General features: G+C 29.7%; 1 protein-coding gene and 1 pseudogene across 2 annotated transcripts; both read right to left on the bottom strand.

The window, feature by feature from the left end:
* Positions 1-404: 404 nt before the first annotated feature.
* LOC145763571 (uncharacterized) lies at positions 405-8,961 on the bottom strand (annotated as a pseudogene). The gene is made up of 19 exons (XR_014288436.1): positions 7,974-8,961; positions 7,560-7,728; positions 7,069-7,266; positions 6,572-6,669; positions 6,094-6,279; positions 5,643-5,759; positions 5,090-5,286; positions 4,668-4,787; positions 4,477-4,590; positions 4,295-4,388; positions 4,066-4,190; positions 3,676-3,771; positions 3,364-3,442; positions 2,948-3,052; positions 2,614-2,747; positions 2,026-2,159; positions 1,507-1,616; positions 1,213-1,389; positions 405-871 (listed from the first exon to the last, which is right to left on the bottom strand). The product of XR_014288436.1 is annotated as an uncharacterized LOC145763571 (transcript).
* LOC145763570 (uncharacterized) lies at positions 8,890-14,413 on the bottom strand. The gene is made up of 4 exons (XM_082575037.1): positions 13,718-14,413; positions 13,385-13,459; positions 13,056-13,215; positions 8,890-9,001 (listed from the first exon to the last, which is right to left on the bottom strand). The coding sequence occupies exons 1-4, from the start codon at positions 14,372-14,374 to the stop codon at positions 8,973-8,975; spliced, it is 921 nt and encodes a 306-aa protein (XP_082431163.1). The 5' UTR covers positions 14,375-14,413; the 3' UTR covers positions 8,890-8,972.
* Positions 14,414-17,548: the final 3,135 nt, after the last annotated feature.

Below are 17,548 nucleotides of genomic sequence, written 5' to 3'. Positions count from 1 at the left end.
AAAAAGGAAAGGTTGTGGTGCGCGAAATTTCTGTATTGCCCCCCTAAAACGACCAGGAATTGTTATAGGTATTTTGGCAAAAAAATTAAAATGGCATACACATAGTGCGCAATAATCTTGTATTGCGACCATAATTTTTTTAATGGTAACCTGCTGATAAATGTAAAGTTAAAAATTCGACCATTTAGTAGTTGCTAACTAATAATACAAATATTTTAAAGAAAATTATTAGATCCTAGTAAATTTTTCATATTGCGCTTAATAATGACAGAAGTAAAAAATATTTTTAATAGTTGCCTGATAATCACCTAAATCATGAAGTCTTACTTCATGTTCCTTAAAAAATTCTTTGATGTTAAGCCACATCAAGAATAAATAAATTAAAAACACCGCCAAAGTTTTTTGTTAAACCTTTATTTTCTTATGAACAATAACATTTGTTTATTGGATACATTTTGTTAAACATATTGTACAAAGTAGTGCAAATCATAGCGCTTGGTAGCTACAATATATTTGCAATGGCAGAAAAACAAGAAAAATGGCAAAAACAACCAACTAACAATAATAAACAATCCCCTAAAAAAATCCAATTTTTTTTTAAGTTAAATATCCAGTTCTGAAAAAAGTACAAAATTAAAAATTGAAAGCTGTAAAAAATGACTAAAAACTTAAAACTTGATTGTAAACTGGGGTTAATTTTTCATGGTTTACAAAAACTGTTTTTTTTTTCATTTTTTTGCATAACTATTTCCCACTTCTTGGTCCGACATCAGTGAATGATTCACTCTCACTCCCACTTGTGGTTATTATTTCTTATTTGAATCTACACTTGGTGGGGTTGGAACATCACCATGAGCTATAGGTGGAGTGCCTGCAGGAGAACATCAATTTAGATTTAAACTTGAAGCTAAAAAAAAATTACTTTTACAAAGCGGGAAGCCCTGTTTGTGATAATGTAGAAGTACTAGCTTGTATACATTCACTACGCTACTTAGTACTTTCTACGTCACACGAAAATATATGGTGACCTGATTTTTAATTTTCATCATTTTCCAGTATTTTTGAAAACTAAATTGTAAGTACCACAGACATTTTTTAAAGGTTCTAAAGCCATTTTATGATTTAGTGTCAACCATACTAACATGCTATATACATCACTTACAAAATTGTAAAACTCTCCAATATAGCACTTAAAAAAATTTAAATTTTTACCTCTTGAAATCCCGTTCGCTAACTTCCAAGCCTCACTGTATATCGTCGTGAAAGGTTGCGAGCTTGGGGAAGCCCCTTGGATGACACTTGCATGTGGAGAAATCCCGGTTACTGTTGCCGGGGGCAACACTAGGGAGGGAAGAGCGGTGGCAGTTATTGGCTGGCCCATACTAACCCCTAATAAGTAAATTTTGTGTTAATATAAGAAATAGTCCTGTAATTTTTATTTAATTAATGCATTAACTTAAATTAAACTTTTATAAAATATTACTTTAAGGTATTTTCAATACTTACTTGTGGCAGGAAAAGTAGTTTGGGTTTGAGGTCTGAGTTGGCTTAATAAAGAACTAACTGGTTGGAGTTCAGTTAATGTTCCAGCGTTTAATTGGAGTTGACTCACAGGTCTGTAAAATTAATTTTTTATAAGTTTAATGTCAGTTTTATAAAATCAGTAAAATTTGTATTCATAAAATTTTATCATTGGTTACTCCATTTAAAGGAAAAATTATATTTAGTAAATATTTAATCGATGAAAGGTCTTATTGCATTAGTTAATAATAATCGATAGACCGCCCTACAGATGGTCATTTAATTTTAGTGTTGTGGTCACAACTCCCTACTAAAACTTGCCAGTGAGGATTTACATGTGCGAACAGCAGTTTTATTTTTTTGTATGCCTTTACATGTACACCACACATATATATATTTATATACATATTTACATATTGTCCACTAAGCTTTAATATATATATATTTGTTATCAAAAACTAACCATTAAAAACATTTGTTTTGTTTTATAAAGATTTTACAAACCTAGGGTTGTTTCCATTGTTAGCTGCCGATAACATTTGTGCAACAGCTAATTGTTGTTGTAGATTATTGCTGTTATTGCTGTTGTTGTTGCTGGTGTTTTGTTGTTGTTGTAACTGAGCAGCCGCAGACAAGATCTACAAAAATAGAAATTGTTTTAAAATAAATTTAATAAAAAACAAGCTTAAAAAGACAAAATGGAGTTTAGTATACGATCTATTGTGCTGTGAGTCTAATAAAGCTTAAGCAAAGTGATCTAAGACTTTCAAACTTTAAAACCCTTACAAAAGTAGCTTCTTGTTATGTTATGTAAACACAAAAGAGTAAAATTATTTTATAAATGGCTATAGACTTATATAATGGAGATTAGTAGATGAAGTATTTTTAACTTAGTGACTTTCAAACAAACCTAAACTGCCACAAATGGGCATGGGTAACTACTACAGAAAGGTATTAGATGAGTGTTACAACCATTTTATTACAAATATAAAGCAAACCCATTAGGCAGGAAATCGGCTAGTTATTATTTATGTACCAAAACTCATTAAACCTATGAAAAAATATACAGTTATTATTTAAACAAGTACAAACCTGTACAATCCCTTGCTGTTGTGTTTGTTGTTGTAGATTATTTGTAAGTTGCTGTATCTGAGTTAAAACTTGGGGGTTGGATGCTATGATTTGTTGTTGTTGTTGATTGCTATTGTTGCTGTTCGTGTTGGTTTCTAGAACAACAATTTTTAATTAAAAAGGTGAAATAGTAATTTAAATATTTTGCTTTGTACGTCGAGTTAACCTAAATTTAATAACAACAAGTAAATAAAACTTAAAAAAATAGTAAATTTAAACACTTTAAACTTAGATGGCAAATTAATACAAGTATAGCAATGGGGCACAAACAGAACATAAGATTATTGTAACAAACCTGCTCTAGTAGTAGTTGATACAACAGGTTGTTGCTGGGCTGCAGCTAAGAGTTGGTTCATGTTATGAAGAGTTTCTTCTGTAGGTTCTTGTTTCACCAATATTGCTGTTGAAATAATAACATTTAGTTAACTTATTGGAATTATAAAGTAACTTTAATGGTAACCTAATTGTATGTTACTTTTTAAGCCTGCTCTATAGGTTGCATTATTACAATTGGCTGGTGACTTTTAAATAGCTTGTAATAATGAGGTGACAACAGATATTTGCCCATAGTCAATTACCTCCACAAACAACAGCTTTTTGATTTTAACAGCTTTAAAATTGGACATTAATATTGTTTCTAAAGTTTTAAATGTATAAACCAATAAAAGTATATTAAGGAGTTTTAAAAAATAAAAAGCACAAAGTATTTACCATTTTGTAATGCTTTGAATAACTGTTGTTGGTCTTCAGCAAGTATAAATTGATTTTCATTTTGTTGTTGAGTTTGTTTCTAAAAAGTTTAAAGAGTTTGTTATAAATAAGAACCATTATTAAAGCATTCATAATAGGTTTTATGCATAGCTATTTAATAGGAGTAATATTAATCTAATAAGGTAAGAAGAAGAAATGTTAAATTTTTAAAAACGTGTTAAGTAACGTCAACAAGTGCAAATCCAAGAATTTTTTTTTTAACTGCAGTAATTTTTTTAGACATTTTTGGAATTTTTTGTTAATCACAGCTACCTCTGGAATTTCAATCTCTTTTTCAACTTCAGAAATTTCGACCGTTTTTGGTACTTTGTCCTCAATTACTTTAACAAGATCGCTACGGTCTGTTTTCTGTGTTAATAGTTATAGAAGTTTAAAATTTAACATGCAAGAGTTAAGTTTTTTAGGTAAACTAAACATGCTTTACGAAAGATTTTTAAATTTAAAAACATTTTTTAAAAACATGCAGATTTTATTGTAGTTATAATACATAAAAATAAAATGCAATTTTTCATGTATAGTCATTACACAAAATAGCAAGGGTTAAAGATTGTATTTTTTATACATTTTTAAAGGAATCCACAATTTACTGTGTTTAATTTAAATTATAAAGAAATTTAACAAAAAAGAAAATTTTTTTTCTACCTCTGGTTGTTGTTGTTCTATATAAGGTTGATATTGTAGGTTATTGGAAGGTTGAATTACAACTCCTTGTGCTGCTAATTGCTGGATCTGCTGCTGGGTTAAAGTCACCAAGTTCTGTTGTTGGTCTGTGGTTAATTAAAAATATAAAAAAATGATGTATTAGTAGACTTTTCACCTATTTTAAATATATACTAATATTTATTCAAATTTATTTTCTTGTTTAACTCACTTGAAATTGGGGGGCTCGGTGCTTTACTTTTCTCAACACCAGGGGTGGTAGAGAGCACCTGATTGGTTGCCAACGTAACAACATTGTTCACCAACTAAAAAAAAAATAGAAATTATGTCAAAAAAATATTTAAATTTAATATTTTATAAAGGTTAATGATAATAAATCAGTGTATAGCTTACCTCATTGTTTTGAGTTGAAGCCAAACTTTGAACAGCATTGGATAATAACTGTCCACTAGATGTCACTATTAAGTTAGACTGGGCTTGAGTACCTTGTGGTAATATTAACTGGCCCTAAAAATCGAAAAAAGTGTTAAACAATCAAAATACATTCTTTAAAACAAATAATAAAAGTATAGTAATAGGCTTACCGCTGCATTAGTGAGCACATTATTTGAAGGAGTGCTTATTTGAGACTGGGATATTATTTGACCCTGGGAATTGATAATTATCTGTTGATTTCCAACACTAGAAGGGGTTGAAGAGGTTTTCTAGTAAAATCAAATAATTAAAATAATTATAAAGATTAACACTTGTTATTACTATGGCCCTCATGCCAGCATACTATGAGCCAAAAGGTTATGAGTTTGAGCTGCACTAATGCCACATTATTTGCCCTTGAGCCTGGCATTTACAGATAGTTAAAAACAAGTCCCAAAAACCACACTCTTTTTAAATAAATATATGAAAACCTATCACTTTGGGGTGATATGAATAAAAAAAATTATATACAAAAAAATAATATATATACTGTTATAAGGTAATTGAAACCAACAAAAAAAAATTTGCTGACCTCTTTAGAATCTTGTTGTACAGCCACTAAACTCCCCTCAACAGTTTTAAGAAGTTCGTATTGTTGACCCAGAGGTAATGATGCCAAAACGGTAGGTAACGTTGTAATTGGGGGGCTTGTGATTTTAGGGGGTTCGCTATTAGTGGTTGAGTTGTTGTTCAGGGAGTTTCCCACCACTGTGGCAGCTTGGTTAAAGGCTAAAAAAAAGTTTGTTAATTTGTTAATTGGATAAAGACTAATATTGAAATTAGATAAAGACTAAAATATTGTAAAACGATCGTTTCTATTGTGTTTGTGATGAATTCAATAATCGGTTCTTAAACATTTGTGTTTGCTAAAGATAGTTTTGTTAAATACAAAAAAACTATCAAATAAATATTTTGAATCATTTGTACAATATGGCTGTCGAAAAAAATTAAGATTGTTTAGTAAAAAAGATAGAATTAGCAAAGGCCATAAGGTACAAGAAAGAATTCATTAAAAAACTATAAAATACAAGTGATCAAAAAATACAACTTAAAAGTGTAAATTAATCATTCTTTACAATACTTACCAGGCGAGTTACTTGCAAGTAGGGCAGCATGGCCAGGAGATATTCCAAGCAAATTACTTAAACTTAAAATCCTGGTTTGGTCAGTTGAACTCACAGCACTGGTGGTCACTGCTTCTTGTTTTGTTATTGTGTCTTAAATTAAAAGGATTTGTTAGTTTTTTGATAAACTAGAGTTAACTAATACACCACATCTAACTAACCAATTTTGTTAATTTTTTGTTAATCTTAATTATAATTATGTATAAGTGTAAATGTGTTATACTAATTAAAATTTTCGACAAAGTAATTAAACAATAAAGGGGCCTTTAAAAATTTTACAAAGAAGCAGATAACGCTGCTTTCATTTTGTTTTTAAGCTTACAAAAGCGTTTTTATTAATAACAATCCCACTTTTGTATTGCGCTGCTTTGTGCTTTTACAAAAAATAAAACACAAAATGTTTATAAATAATCTAAATTTTTTTAGGATTTTAACTTACTGTTGTTCACAGAAACATAATGGGAAAGTTGTTCATTGTTGGTGCCCAACATTTGCATGGTTGCCAGGTCAATACTCGATACTGTGCTCCCATTGGTTCCCTGCTGGTTGCCGATAGTAACATTGTTGCCGGGCGCAGTGTTGGATCTTTTTCTTTCTGCTGAAAATTTAAAGATTTTTTTTTTAAATTAATAATTTTATAGAAAATATATTGGCTATTTTACTGTTTTTATGATTTTTTAGGAATTATTTCTCTGTTATTTACATATAATATGAATATCAATATTACTCAAAACAAATAGAAATAATGATAAATTAAATTCCCAGAAAATAAAACCTCATGTTAGCTTAAAAAATGATTCATCCTTCAATTGATTATAAAAACAAATTGTTGAATGGGCATGAATTTAATCTAAACCACGATTATATTGGAAATAAAATGTAAAACATACTTTTAGGAATGTGTTGAAGCAAAGGGGAAGGGATGTTTGCTTGTTCAGATAAACGTTGGTTATCTCGCATAAACTCTGCTGTTTTACTTCGAACAATTCTTTAAAAAAATAAATCTTATAAATTTGTTACATAGTTTTTTAAGTGTTTTAAAATTAGCTTTAATGTTTTATATGAGCAATTTAGACAACCTAATGCTATAAGATTAAAGTATTGTAGTTATTGGTTACATATTTACTAACAGATTCTTCAAAATTTATTAGTCAAATGGTCTGTTGCTTAAATGCCTTTTTTTATATAACTATTTGTTTTAAAAAAGTTAAGATAAAAAAGTATTTTGGTGAATGTTTCAAAATTTCTTAATATATTCTACAAAATTTGTTAGTCTAAGTCTGTTGCAGAAATAATTTTTTTCATATCAAGTTTTTTGCTTCAAAAAAGTTTAGATAGGCTATTGAATATGTTAGAACTAAATATAGTTCTACAAACCACTAATTACCTGTTTATTGATGATACACTTGGAACAGTTTCACTCGTGCAAATTCCATCTCCCAACAATCTATCCCTTATTTCCCATGCAAACATGGTGGGATTTTCCCGCTTATATTCAGTGATTTTTAACACAACATCATTAGTGGCAACTTTAGGTTTGCTGCCACCTATTATACCTGGCCGAATACTACCAGTTTCATAATATCTGTAATAAAAAAAAACATATACTTAAGAGAAGATAAAAAGTCCTTAAAGAGAAAAAACTAAAACTACAAAATATATTAAATTACTTTTTATTTATTAACATCTAAATTCATTATAAAAGTGGTTTTCATATTAAATTTAATAAAATAAGGAAACATTAATTTGGCATTAAATATATATAGTTTGTATATAGTGCTATCTTATTAAAATGATAATTTTAGTGTTATATTTTATACTTTTTATGTAAAGTAATTTGACACGCGATATTTTAATCTAAAACCCAATTATTTATACCTTGCTAGTATTTTACTGACACATCCATGAGATACTCTGAGTTGTCTGGAAATATCACAAGGACGAACACCTTGGTGGGATAAGTTGACAATCCTCTGTCTGATTGGTTCAGGAAGGGGTCTTCCATTCACATACATTCCACCAAGTTGGTTTACACCACTTCCATGACCTGCAGGAAAATAAAAAGTTAATTTTTGTGGTTTAAAAAGTAATTTTCTTGAGACATTGTAATCTATGCAAAAATTGGTTTTATTTTGTTTGTTTTCTAGATGCATTTGTGCACCTAATGTTATACCTTAAACAGTGTAACTAAAATTAAAAAAAAACTTTATTTTTAACTTTTGATTAATATATTTGAGGAAATATCGGCTTTTAAACTGTGAAATAGATTTTCTAACAATAACAGAACTCTACCGTCATCATCTTCATTTAAATTGGGGTTTGACATTGCATCTTCCTGCTCTTTAGTCCTCATTTTACTTGACTTTCGACCTCGTTTTTTTGTTGTTTTGTGAGTTGAAGACCCAGATATTAATTCGGTTCCATCGCTTGCATGTGCAGCAATCAAAGTGCCTTGACTAGTGACCAAATAAGTAAAAACTGGTTGTGTTGTTTTGTTATCATCTGTAGTTGTTTGGCCACCCTGCGGTGGCATACCCGATGCCATCATTTGTTGTGTTTTTTGTACTTCTGATGCTGGTACAAGTTGTATTGTGCCGGCCGCTTGTCCAGGTATGACTTGGACTGTGGCAGCTGCCACATTTTGTGATGCTGCAACCGCTGCAGCCGTGTGTAGAAGATTACTCATCATACTTGGATTTACTCCTTGTGGTGCTGCCACAGTTGCTGTGTTAGTCGGTTGATTGTTGATTTTATCACCCGAGGATAAAGTTTGCTCGTTGTAATCAGGATCAGGTTTTAAACTACCATCTTGTTCAACCACAATTTGAACCTGACCAGATTCATTTGAGTTACCAAGTTGTGATAAATCGTTTAATATTGACTGTGAGGAGGGGTCTTGAACTATGACCTCTTCAGTGTAATGTGTTGCGGCCGCAGCAGCATCAGCAAGCTCGAGCATTTCTTTTTCGGGATCAACATTTGAACCATGTTGTTCCAGTTCAACAACTGCAACCTCATTTTGTGAATTGTCTTTTTCTGAATTCTCAGAATCAACATTTTCAACTGAGATTTCAAACTCAGGATCAGAGTCTTTTGGTTTATCGTGTTTTTTCACTTTAGTTGGTAAATCTTCCACATCATTTTTCGCTGATCTTTTTCTTGTATTTTCTGTCTCAATTGTGATATTTACAATTTTATTTTCATCCTCCTGTTCAATTAAAACTTCTTCTTGTTCAATAACTTCAATTTCTTGGACATGGTCACCACTAACATTTTCCATATTTTATTTAATTAAACAAACTTTAATGTAAAGTGAAATACTGTAAAACAAAAGCAATTTCTCCCATTTAAAGCTTTGTTTGTTTTAAAAAAACTAGTATCATTATCAAATTGTTGATAAATTAGACAAGCTATAAACTAAATTAGACGTACTAATTTAATAAATCGCTTTTTTGAAACAGCAAATACTATCTTATCTTTCAATCATCACTTGGCCTTGATAACGCCATTTTGGGGAACCGCAGTTAAAGTAAAAACCTTAAGTGCGTTAAACATTAGCAACTAAACCTAAAAACTGTTAAACTTTACTACAAAATCGTTACGAAAAATGTAAACAAAGTTAGGATCAGCTGGGATTGCATCAAAATTGATTGTCGCGCGTGCAATAAACCGAATCATCATTTCGCTCTACCGATTTTTTGTTCACTCAACCGAATAGATTAAAAAGTTAACCAAGCGAGTATTAATCAAGTTCTACTGCATTCTAGAAACATTTAACATAACTACATTGTCTTTTATTCATGTTTAACAATATACAAATGGTTTACCGTTGATATATCGCCATTAAAAGCGCGATTAAACTCGATGAAAACGGTCTCTATGTTGACTGGCCTATACCTAGAAATCGCCATTTTGTCACGCCCAATGCGCTTTGGCTGCTTTGAGACTAATCGCGCGAAAAAGAATTAATGGGTCAAAAATAATAAACACAATAAAAAATAGCGCGATCATTTTAAAACATATCAATATTTAATCTAATTTAAATAATCTTTACACTTGCATTTTATTTTTACGCCTCAACTAATTAAAAACAAAGCATTTCCTACCATTTTTTACGCAAGAATAATTACAAAACAAAACAAAGAACTACGGACAACTAGATAGTATACTAACTAACTCAAAACTTTTTGAAAACTAATAATTAATTCAATCTGTGTGTCATTTAATCTAAAGAATAAAATAAAAAAATTGTTTCGTTATTCTAGAATATAAAAGCTTGCCTTTACCGAAAGTCTTCAGCGCTTTCAAAGCACGGCGTCGCTCCGAGTTGGCTACGCATGACTACCTTAGAATCGCTTGTGATGTAACAATAAAACAAGAAGAAAAAAGAAATCGTCGCGCGTGCACACACACTCGCTATGGTTCGTATTCTAAGTCGCTGAAGCGAAAAGAATACGCAATGAAGCGAATCGAAGTTAAGGGCTAGCTGTTCACCCAGGCAAGGAATGATAAAGAAAATAAATTTACAATAATAAGAATTGTGACGTCAATGCCTGGAGTGTATTAAGACAAAAATGTCAAAAAAATTAAGACTTGAGAATTTTTTTAACTTGATTTGACCATTGACCATATGACCTTTGGAAAGACATATTTCTGCATAATCAAAATATTTTTTTTATTAAATTATTTAAAAAAATATATTCTGAAAAAATAACGAATAAAAAAATTTGGAAAAGTTTTAATTAACAAGTAACAAATATTTAACATTAGACTTATAGCAAATAATGTCAAAAAAAATTTTAATAGTTTAAAAATAAATTTTTTTATTAAAAGTCATAAAATAATATGTAAATGTTGCGTTGGTAAAAATAGTTATAAACAAATAAATTAATTTTGTTATTTCGCAGAATTCTTATCAACTTACTATTTAAATAAAATATTAAATTTACTATTTGCGCTAGAATTTTTTTATTTTAGTGTATCTCTAGCTCCAACGCGCGGACACTATTTTTTTAAATAATGCATTAACCCTTGCGTTAATTTATAGTACTACTTTGTTTAAAAAAAAAATTGTTTTATATTTTATAAAGCAAATAAAAAATAAAAATAATGCAATAAAAATAAAATATATTTAAAGTTTGTTACAAGTTAAATTGTTTTTTTTTTAAAGTGGTAAAAAACACTTGCTACACCACCATGAGGTCGGTTTAATCCCCATTGCCCTAATGCTGTAGCACCCTCAAGTAAAAATAAAAAAACACAAAAAGTAACATTTGTAACATCTAGAAATATAAGGTAAACAAAGTAACATTCGTTTTACTTTATGTTTTTTTAAGTTTTATACAATAGATTTACTTTTTTAGATAACACGTTGCAAAAACTTGGATATCAGCTGCACCAAAAAAACAAAATCCATTTAAATTCACGCAAAATTCCAGATTCAAAACCCTGAACGGACAAATTAAACTCAAATTTCAAAACTCTCAAAAAAAACAAGATTTCCTCGAACTTAAAAATATCGAAATCCAAAAATAAAATATTTCCATTCACCCATTCCACCTTCTATTGACCTCACTATTACGTCACAAATGACTGGAGCAGTCAGGAAACCGTGTCTTTTCACGGATGACTTCATGGGGTATGTGGTGACGTCATTGCGTGGGTAATGGCGCGTATCCCGGCCCCCGAATTGATTACAGGTAAACACAGGTGGAATTTTGACTTTATTACACGTTTAACTCCTTGTTTGTTTAAACAACGAACGAACTGTTACGTCACAGAGCTTACATTTAAAAAAATCGCGTTTTAAAAATCAATATTTTACGTTTTCTTGAAAAACGTGACGACTTGAGCATCTCGAGCCTAATCCGAACCAGAAAGAATGCTGACGTCACAATGAGGTATTGTTTTTTGATCTGCATGGATGTTTCGCTTCAGTGAATGCGGGGTAAACCGAAACTTAACATACCTGAAAGATTTAGTGAAGCAGAACGCGCTGCTTGCACGGCAGGATAGTTGGCGTCAACAGACACCTGTGAGAAAAATGACTATTGTGACGTCATAAAAGATTGAAGCAATAAATTGAATTGCAATGGCTGGTGCTTATTTTGATAAAATTGTAGAAAAAAGGGTGTTTATTGATATTGGATGGTATGTTTTTTGTTTAATTCTATTAACTTGAGTTCCATCTTTATCAAATTCCCATCTTTCAGATCAACTTTTCGGTTCATCAACTCGTAATGCTCGATTGAAGATTCCGAGTCAAAATATTTGGAGTAAAAATTCCAGTTTCAGCAATTTTGTTGAACCCCGACCAGTCACGGTTTGTTGTTGCCTGGCAACGAGCTGTAACCAGGTAACCTGATCGGACTTTATTGAGCTCACAAATAGAAAACTGTTTTTCTGATTCGTTTAACTTGAAAAATTATTTTTAAAAGCATTTTTATAGAGGATTTTATTTTTAAATATTATTGCTAAAACGTTCGAGTAAACATAACTTAAATTATTTCAAGATATAAACTGTCATTTAAAGGTTTCTAAAAAAGTATTAATCTTGCCAAAAATCGAATGAAAAAGCTGTAAACATAAATATAATATACAACAGAATTCTGATTTCAAAACATGGTAAATTCCCTTTCTATTTCCGCACTATCAACGCACTATGACGAAATAGAAGCGCATTGAAACATACGATATTACGATACGGAAGACCAATGTAGCGTTCGTACCATTGACTGAAAAACTATTCAGTCCTAACACCAATAACAAGGTCACGTGACCCACAACAATGTTTGGGTCATAGTGTTCGTGGTCGTATTATAAATTCATTGGTCGCTTAATTTGGCGCCGTTTTTAAGGTTTTTGGCGTCGCAGTATCTTAAGTTAAATAACTAGAACTAATCTTAAGTCAACCGAGCCTGAGACTTTGTAGAATAATGGAAGCAAAATTACAATACAATCAATCTTAATATTTTACCTTGTAGGTCCTAAACGAAATATCTAAATAAACACAATTTACATACTTTCGAATAGTAAAAATTTAACTAGATTTGTTAAGGTATATTCTTGGCTATAACTTAAGTCAAGGCTAAGAATTTGACTTAATTTCTTCAAAATATATTTTATGTTATATCCCGACTATCTATTACATTTAAAATGTTTTATCTAAATTTTATTTAACTTTAACTGATTTAAATCCATCTTTAGAATAAGCTGGGTTAAAAAGTTACCTTATACTAGGCTATGCAAATTACATTAGGAATAGAAAATAGACCAATATTATATAGAGCCTGAAGAGTAAAAGTTACAACCTATGATCTTTAATTTGAAATTTCTACTCTGTAATTAAAAATAGAAATCATAAAACAAGCTAACCTTTACTAGTCCTCATTCCACTTTTCATTTTCCCTGTTTTTGTTCTGTTGTTGTTGTTAATATTGTTATTATTGTTGTTGTTGTTGTTATTTAGGGGGACCAGACCTTCGACAGATTGTTGAATAATTTCTCCGTTAAGCTGAAAATCTCCGTTCAGAGGCTGAAACCAACAACATTTTAAAAAGATTTGAAAATTTTAAATACAAAATATTAAAAATTTGGCACTTTTATATATTTTACAGAATAGAGCAAAGGCCACTAATATAAATAGAGTTTTAATTTTACAAATTCATTTTAAATTGTTGAAAATTTTAAGAGATTATTTCAACCTGAGAAATTCCTGATAAATTAGCAAGTTGAGCAGCAACAGAAGAATTGGAATTTCCAGTTTGAAAAGGGATCGCCTTAAAAAAAATTTTAATTTTATTTTGCATAGAAAAAATAGGAAAAAATAATAAAAAAAAGAATATTTTTAAAAATATGCAAGAAAATGACCTAAAAAATTTAATTTAAAAATAAAAAGACATCAAATTAATCGAAACTTTAAACCAAAGTACAGTTTTGTAAAACAAAATTTCAACTTTATAATACAGTGGAAAAATTTTTAAAATTTAGACACGAATTAAGTTTTAAAAAAAAAAAAAAATTATTTCAAAATTTACCTGAATTGTCCCGTTTTGCATTTGCACGTATATGGGTGGCATTTGCACGTTGTTATCGCTTGATTGCACACGGTTTATGACGTCATTATGATTGTAGGAATGCATAGATTGTGGCGGGAGCATGTCGCCCATAAACGGTACCGCGGTGACGTCACCAACAGGCTGTGACGTCACGCCCATCAATTGTGAGAGATTGTGATGACGTCGATCGTCGCCATTGTTGTTGTGATTGTTCTCATGGGGATGATTGTGTTGATGATTGATTGATTGTGACGTCACAGCTTGAAGAGCTTCGTAGCTGACGTCGGATTGAAGTCGCATGGTGTCGGGATTGTATTGCGGAGGCAGTTGTGACGTCATAAGTGGATACAATGGAACGATGTCCTGATGCGAATGTTCTAGAGCAAGAATCGAGTTCGCGGCTTCGTTGCGCTCGGTGTTGTTGTGCGCATGCGCATTCGTTTCCATAGAGATTGGATTGGTCATAGCAACCGGTGAGTTGTGGAGGTCAAGGGTTATCTCCGAGTGAGAGTTCACGTGATTGGGTGAGAGTGAAGCGTCGGTGCGTGACGACGAAGCGGGCGACACCGTTGCCACGGTGACCGGGTACGATGACATCATCAGTGGTGACGTCATAGGAGTAGAGGAAGCAAGCATTATACAATTATATAATTTTTTATTAAATACAAAACTAAAAAAAACGCTAAAAAAAAATTAAATATTTATTTAAAATAATATTAAAATATATGGTGTAGTGGTCAAAACTTAGCTTCACTACATAAGGTCCTGGGTTCGAACCTTATATGCTGATCTTATGCTGTAGCGCCCTTGATTAGGGCGCTATAAACGGTATAAACTCCTGCTGTGCCAGCACTTAATCAGCAGCTTAAAATTAGAAAGCATAACATAGTTTTTATTATCTCAAACTGCTCAACGCTGTTGAATAACCAATCTAACATAAATTTAAAAAAATTACGCGCTAAAAATATTTATTTTGTCCAAACTTACTCTAAAATTTACCCCAAAATATTTCTTCTAAAATTTTGTTTATAAAAATCTGAACACTGCTCTTTAGGACTTACGTTGTGTAAAAATTTTTAGGTTCTACGTCATAATTATGCTCAATCAAGCGTGTATACCCAGAATTAGATGTTTGTAGTCCGAAAACATGTCATTACGAACTATCTACTTTAAGGAGCTCATTTTGGTGGATTATTTGATTTTTGGTAAAGATTTAAGGGTTTAAGTTAAATACTAAACAGTTTTAAATTTTTCCATTCACCAATTTTGATAAAGTTTGATATAAATTAATATGACAATAAAATTTTAATAAAAATTTATTTATTTTAGCATTTTAAGTATTTTATGCACTTTAAAAAAGCAATTTTTGTTTTTAAAAATATTTTAACATTTCTTACACTTTGTTTTTAACTTAAAAACGATTTTAAAAAGTAAATTCATTTTTTAATGTCAAAAAATAAAAAAATGACATAAAGTAAAGATAACAATACCATCCATCAAACTAAACAAATAGTTAAAAATATAAACAAACAAAATTTTATTTTCAATATTGACAAATTCATTTTCTGACAGAATTCAAATGCACTCTGCCATAGGCATATAGTCCAGTTGGGCGAACATTAATATAAAAAAGTAACTTGAAATCATTCTTTATATTAATTGGAAATTACTAAAGTTTTAAATCACCAAAATAAATTTTAAATACCACTTTTTACTTTTTTTAGAATATTATAAGGTTTGTTTTAAAAAAAAAAAAATCCCAAACCACATTTATGCTTAAGTACTATAGGTTAAAAATATATAAGTATTAAGATTTCATTGTACTAGACTTAAAAGCTTAGTTCTGTAGCTTACCGAACAACCAAGTCAAAACGTTTTAAATATTTAGGCAAATAAAAGATTTATCATATGGAGCCCAAAAATGTTTAACTTAAATTTTTACTAGCCATTTTTTTTGGACTTTATAATATACATTGATTACGTCACAATTACATCATTGTGTTTCAACAATGACAAACACTTGACCTGGATTTGACGTCACAGAATACCATTGTTATTCGATACTACAACAAAAACATTTTGCAAAAAAATTAGTTAATTTTTTGTCCTATTTAAAAAAATTAAATTGTTAAAATATTATGTTTATTGTAAATATAGTTTTGTTGCAAAAGAATACAAGATTAACTAAATAAAAATACTGAAAAATTAAATAAATGTACAATAATTTAAAAAACAACTACTAAAATTAAGCTTAAATTACAATAAAATAGATGCTAAAATTAAAATATATAGATACTAAAATAAAAATAAAAACATATAGATACTGAAATTACTTTGAAATTAAAAATAAATATTAAAAAAACAAGCTCAACATTTTAAAATTATAAGTACATCACTTACTTACAAATCTCTAAAATAAATTTACTCTTTTTGGCTAAATAACAAAATACTTAGAACTCTAATTTGAGTAGACTCACTTATTTATTACTTGACTATGTTATAATTTAACAGGTATAACCCTTATCAAAACATCTTTGTTGTGTCATAGATATATAAAAGTGACGTCATAGAAGTTTAAATCGAAAATCTTATTGTCTGGAAATGAAGCGAATAAAGAATACGACAGCGAAAAAATTAAATCAAATTCCGCGCCAATATAAATATGATGTAAATTAAAAATTTAATTTTAACAAAAATAAACTTTAAAGCTAATTTTATATTACTAACTAATCTTAAAATATATTGTAAACAGTTAATTTATTCTAAATTGTTTTTAATTAGTTTAAAATAAAAAATTATATTTAATATTAAACTGCATTTTTGTAATTAAAAATAAGCTAAGTAATATTACTGCAAATTTAAGTTTTTATAAACTGTTTTTCTCTAAAAAAAAACTTCACAAAAAACGTTAAGTCTGTACTCAGTGTATGCACAACTTAATAGCATTTAAATCTGCATTTTTACTACCCCATTTTTAAACCATTTTTTCCCCCGCAAAAATCGAATTTGGTGCGGGTTTAGGTTACCCAACTACCGCGACAGTTAAGAGCACAGTAACCCGGTAACCTTAACACTACAAAAATTGGGGTGCACTTTTTTTTTGTTTTTAGGCAAAACAAACTTAAATATTAGAGTTTTAATTAAAGTTTTATTTAAATACTTTTATCCAAATTAAAGACTGTATTAAGTATAAGTATCTTGAAGATATTTATTTTGAACCTACCTTTATTAAGCTGTCTAAATAAGTGAAACTATAATTTCTAATCTACTTAGATAAAATTTCAATTTTTTTAAAGCTTTTTAAGTAATTTTTAAAGCTTTCTATCTAACATAACTGGCATATAAAATTGGTAAAGTAAACATAGTATTTTATAATTGGGTATTTACCTAATTTGCCTTGTTTATATTGTCATGCCTTGCTAACTTTAAAAGACTGTAAAAAAAATCTTCGACAAATAAAAATTCCTACATCAAATTTAAATTTAAGATAAACTTTATAATACAGAGACAAATGTTGTTACATAATACTGTTTATTTACAAAATAAAAACCTTTTTTAAGGAGTTATAAATGCTACCATATATATGTATATGGCACACTACACATAAGCCTTAATACTATATATTTACAAGCTCTTACTTTTGTTTTAAAGGCCTGCTTTGCGTCAAACCGCCGATCTGAGCTTTATAAAATTATGTTTCGAATCATTTAACGCCCTTATCTCTGTATTACTCCTTATATTAGGTTTGTATTTGATATTGATGACGAAACAGTAAAAACGTGACGTAACAAATATGTTGGATGTATATTT

Source organism: Corella eumyota, chromosome 1, assembly GCF_963082875.1.
Source record: "Corella eumyota chromosome 1, kaCorEumy4.1, whole genome shotgun sequence".
NCBI lineage: Eukaryota > Metazoa > Chordata > Ascidiacea > Phlebobranchia > Corellidae > Corella > Corella eumyota.
Note: the sequence above shows the minus strand (reverse complement) of the source record. Positions and strands in the feature narration are given on the sequence as shown.

What these genes read in the sequence shown, in the direction of transcription:
- LOC145763570 (XM_082575037.1), bottom strand. Translation starts at nt 14,374, where the DNA reads ATGCTTGCTTCCTCTACTCCTATGACGTCACCACTGATGATGTCATCG. An exon ending in ATTTATCAGGAATTTCTCAG is followed by an intron (nt 13,216 to 13,384) that starts GTTGAAATAATC and finishes TGTTGGTTTCAG; the next exon opens with CCTCTGAACGGAGATTTTCA. An exon ending in TGGAATGAGGACTAGTAAAG is followed by an intron (nt 9,002 to 13,055) that starts GTTAGCTTGTTT and finishes TTTGTTTTACAG; the next exon opens with TATTTCACTTTACATTAAAG.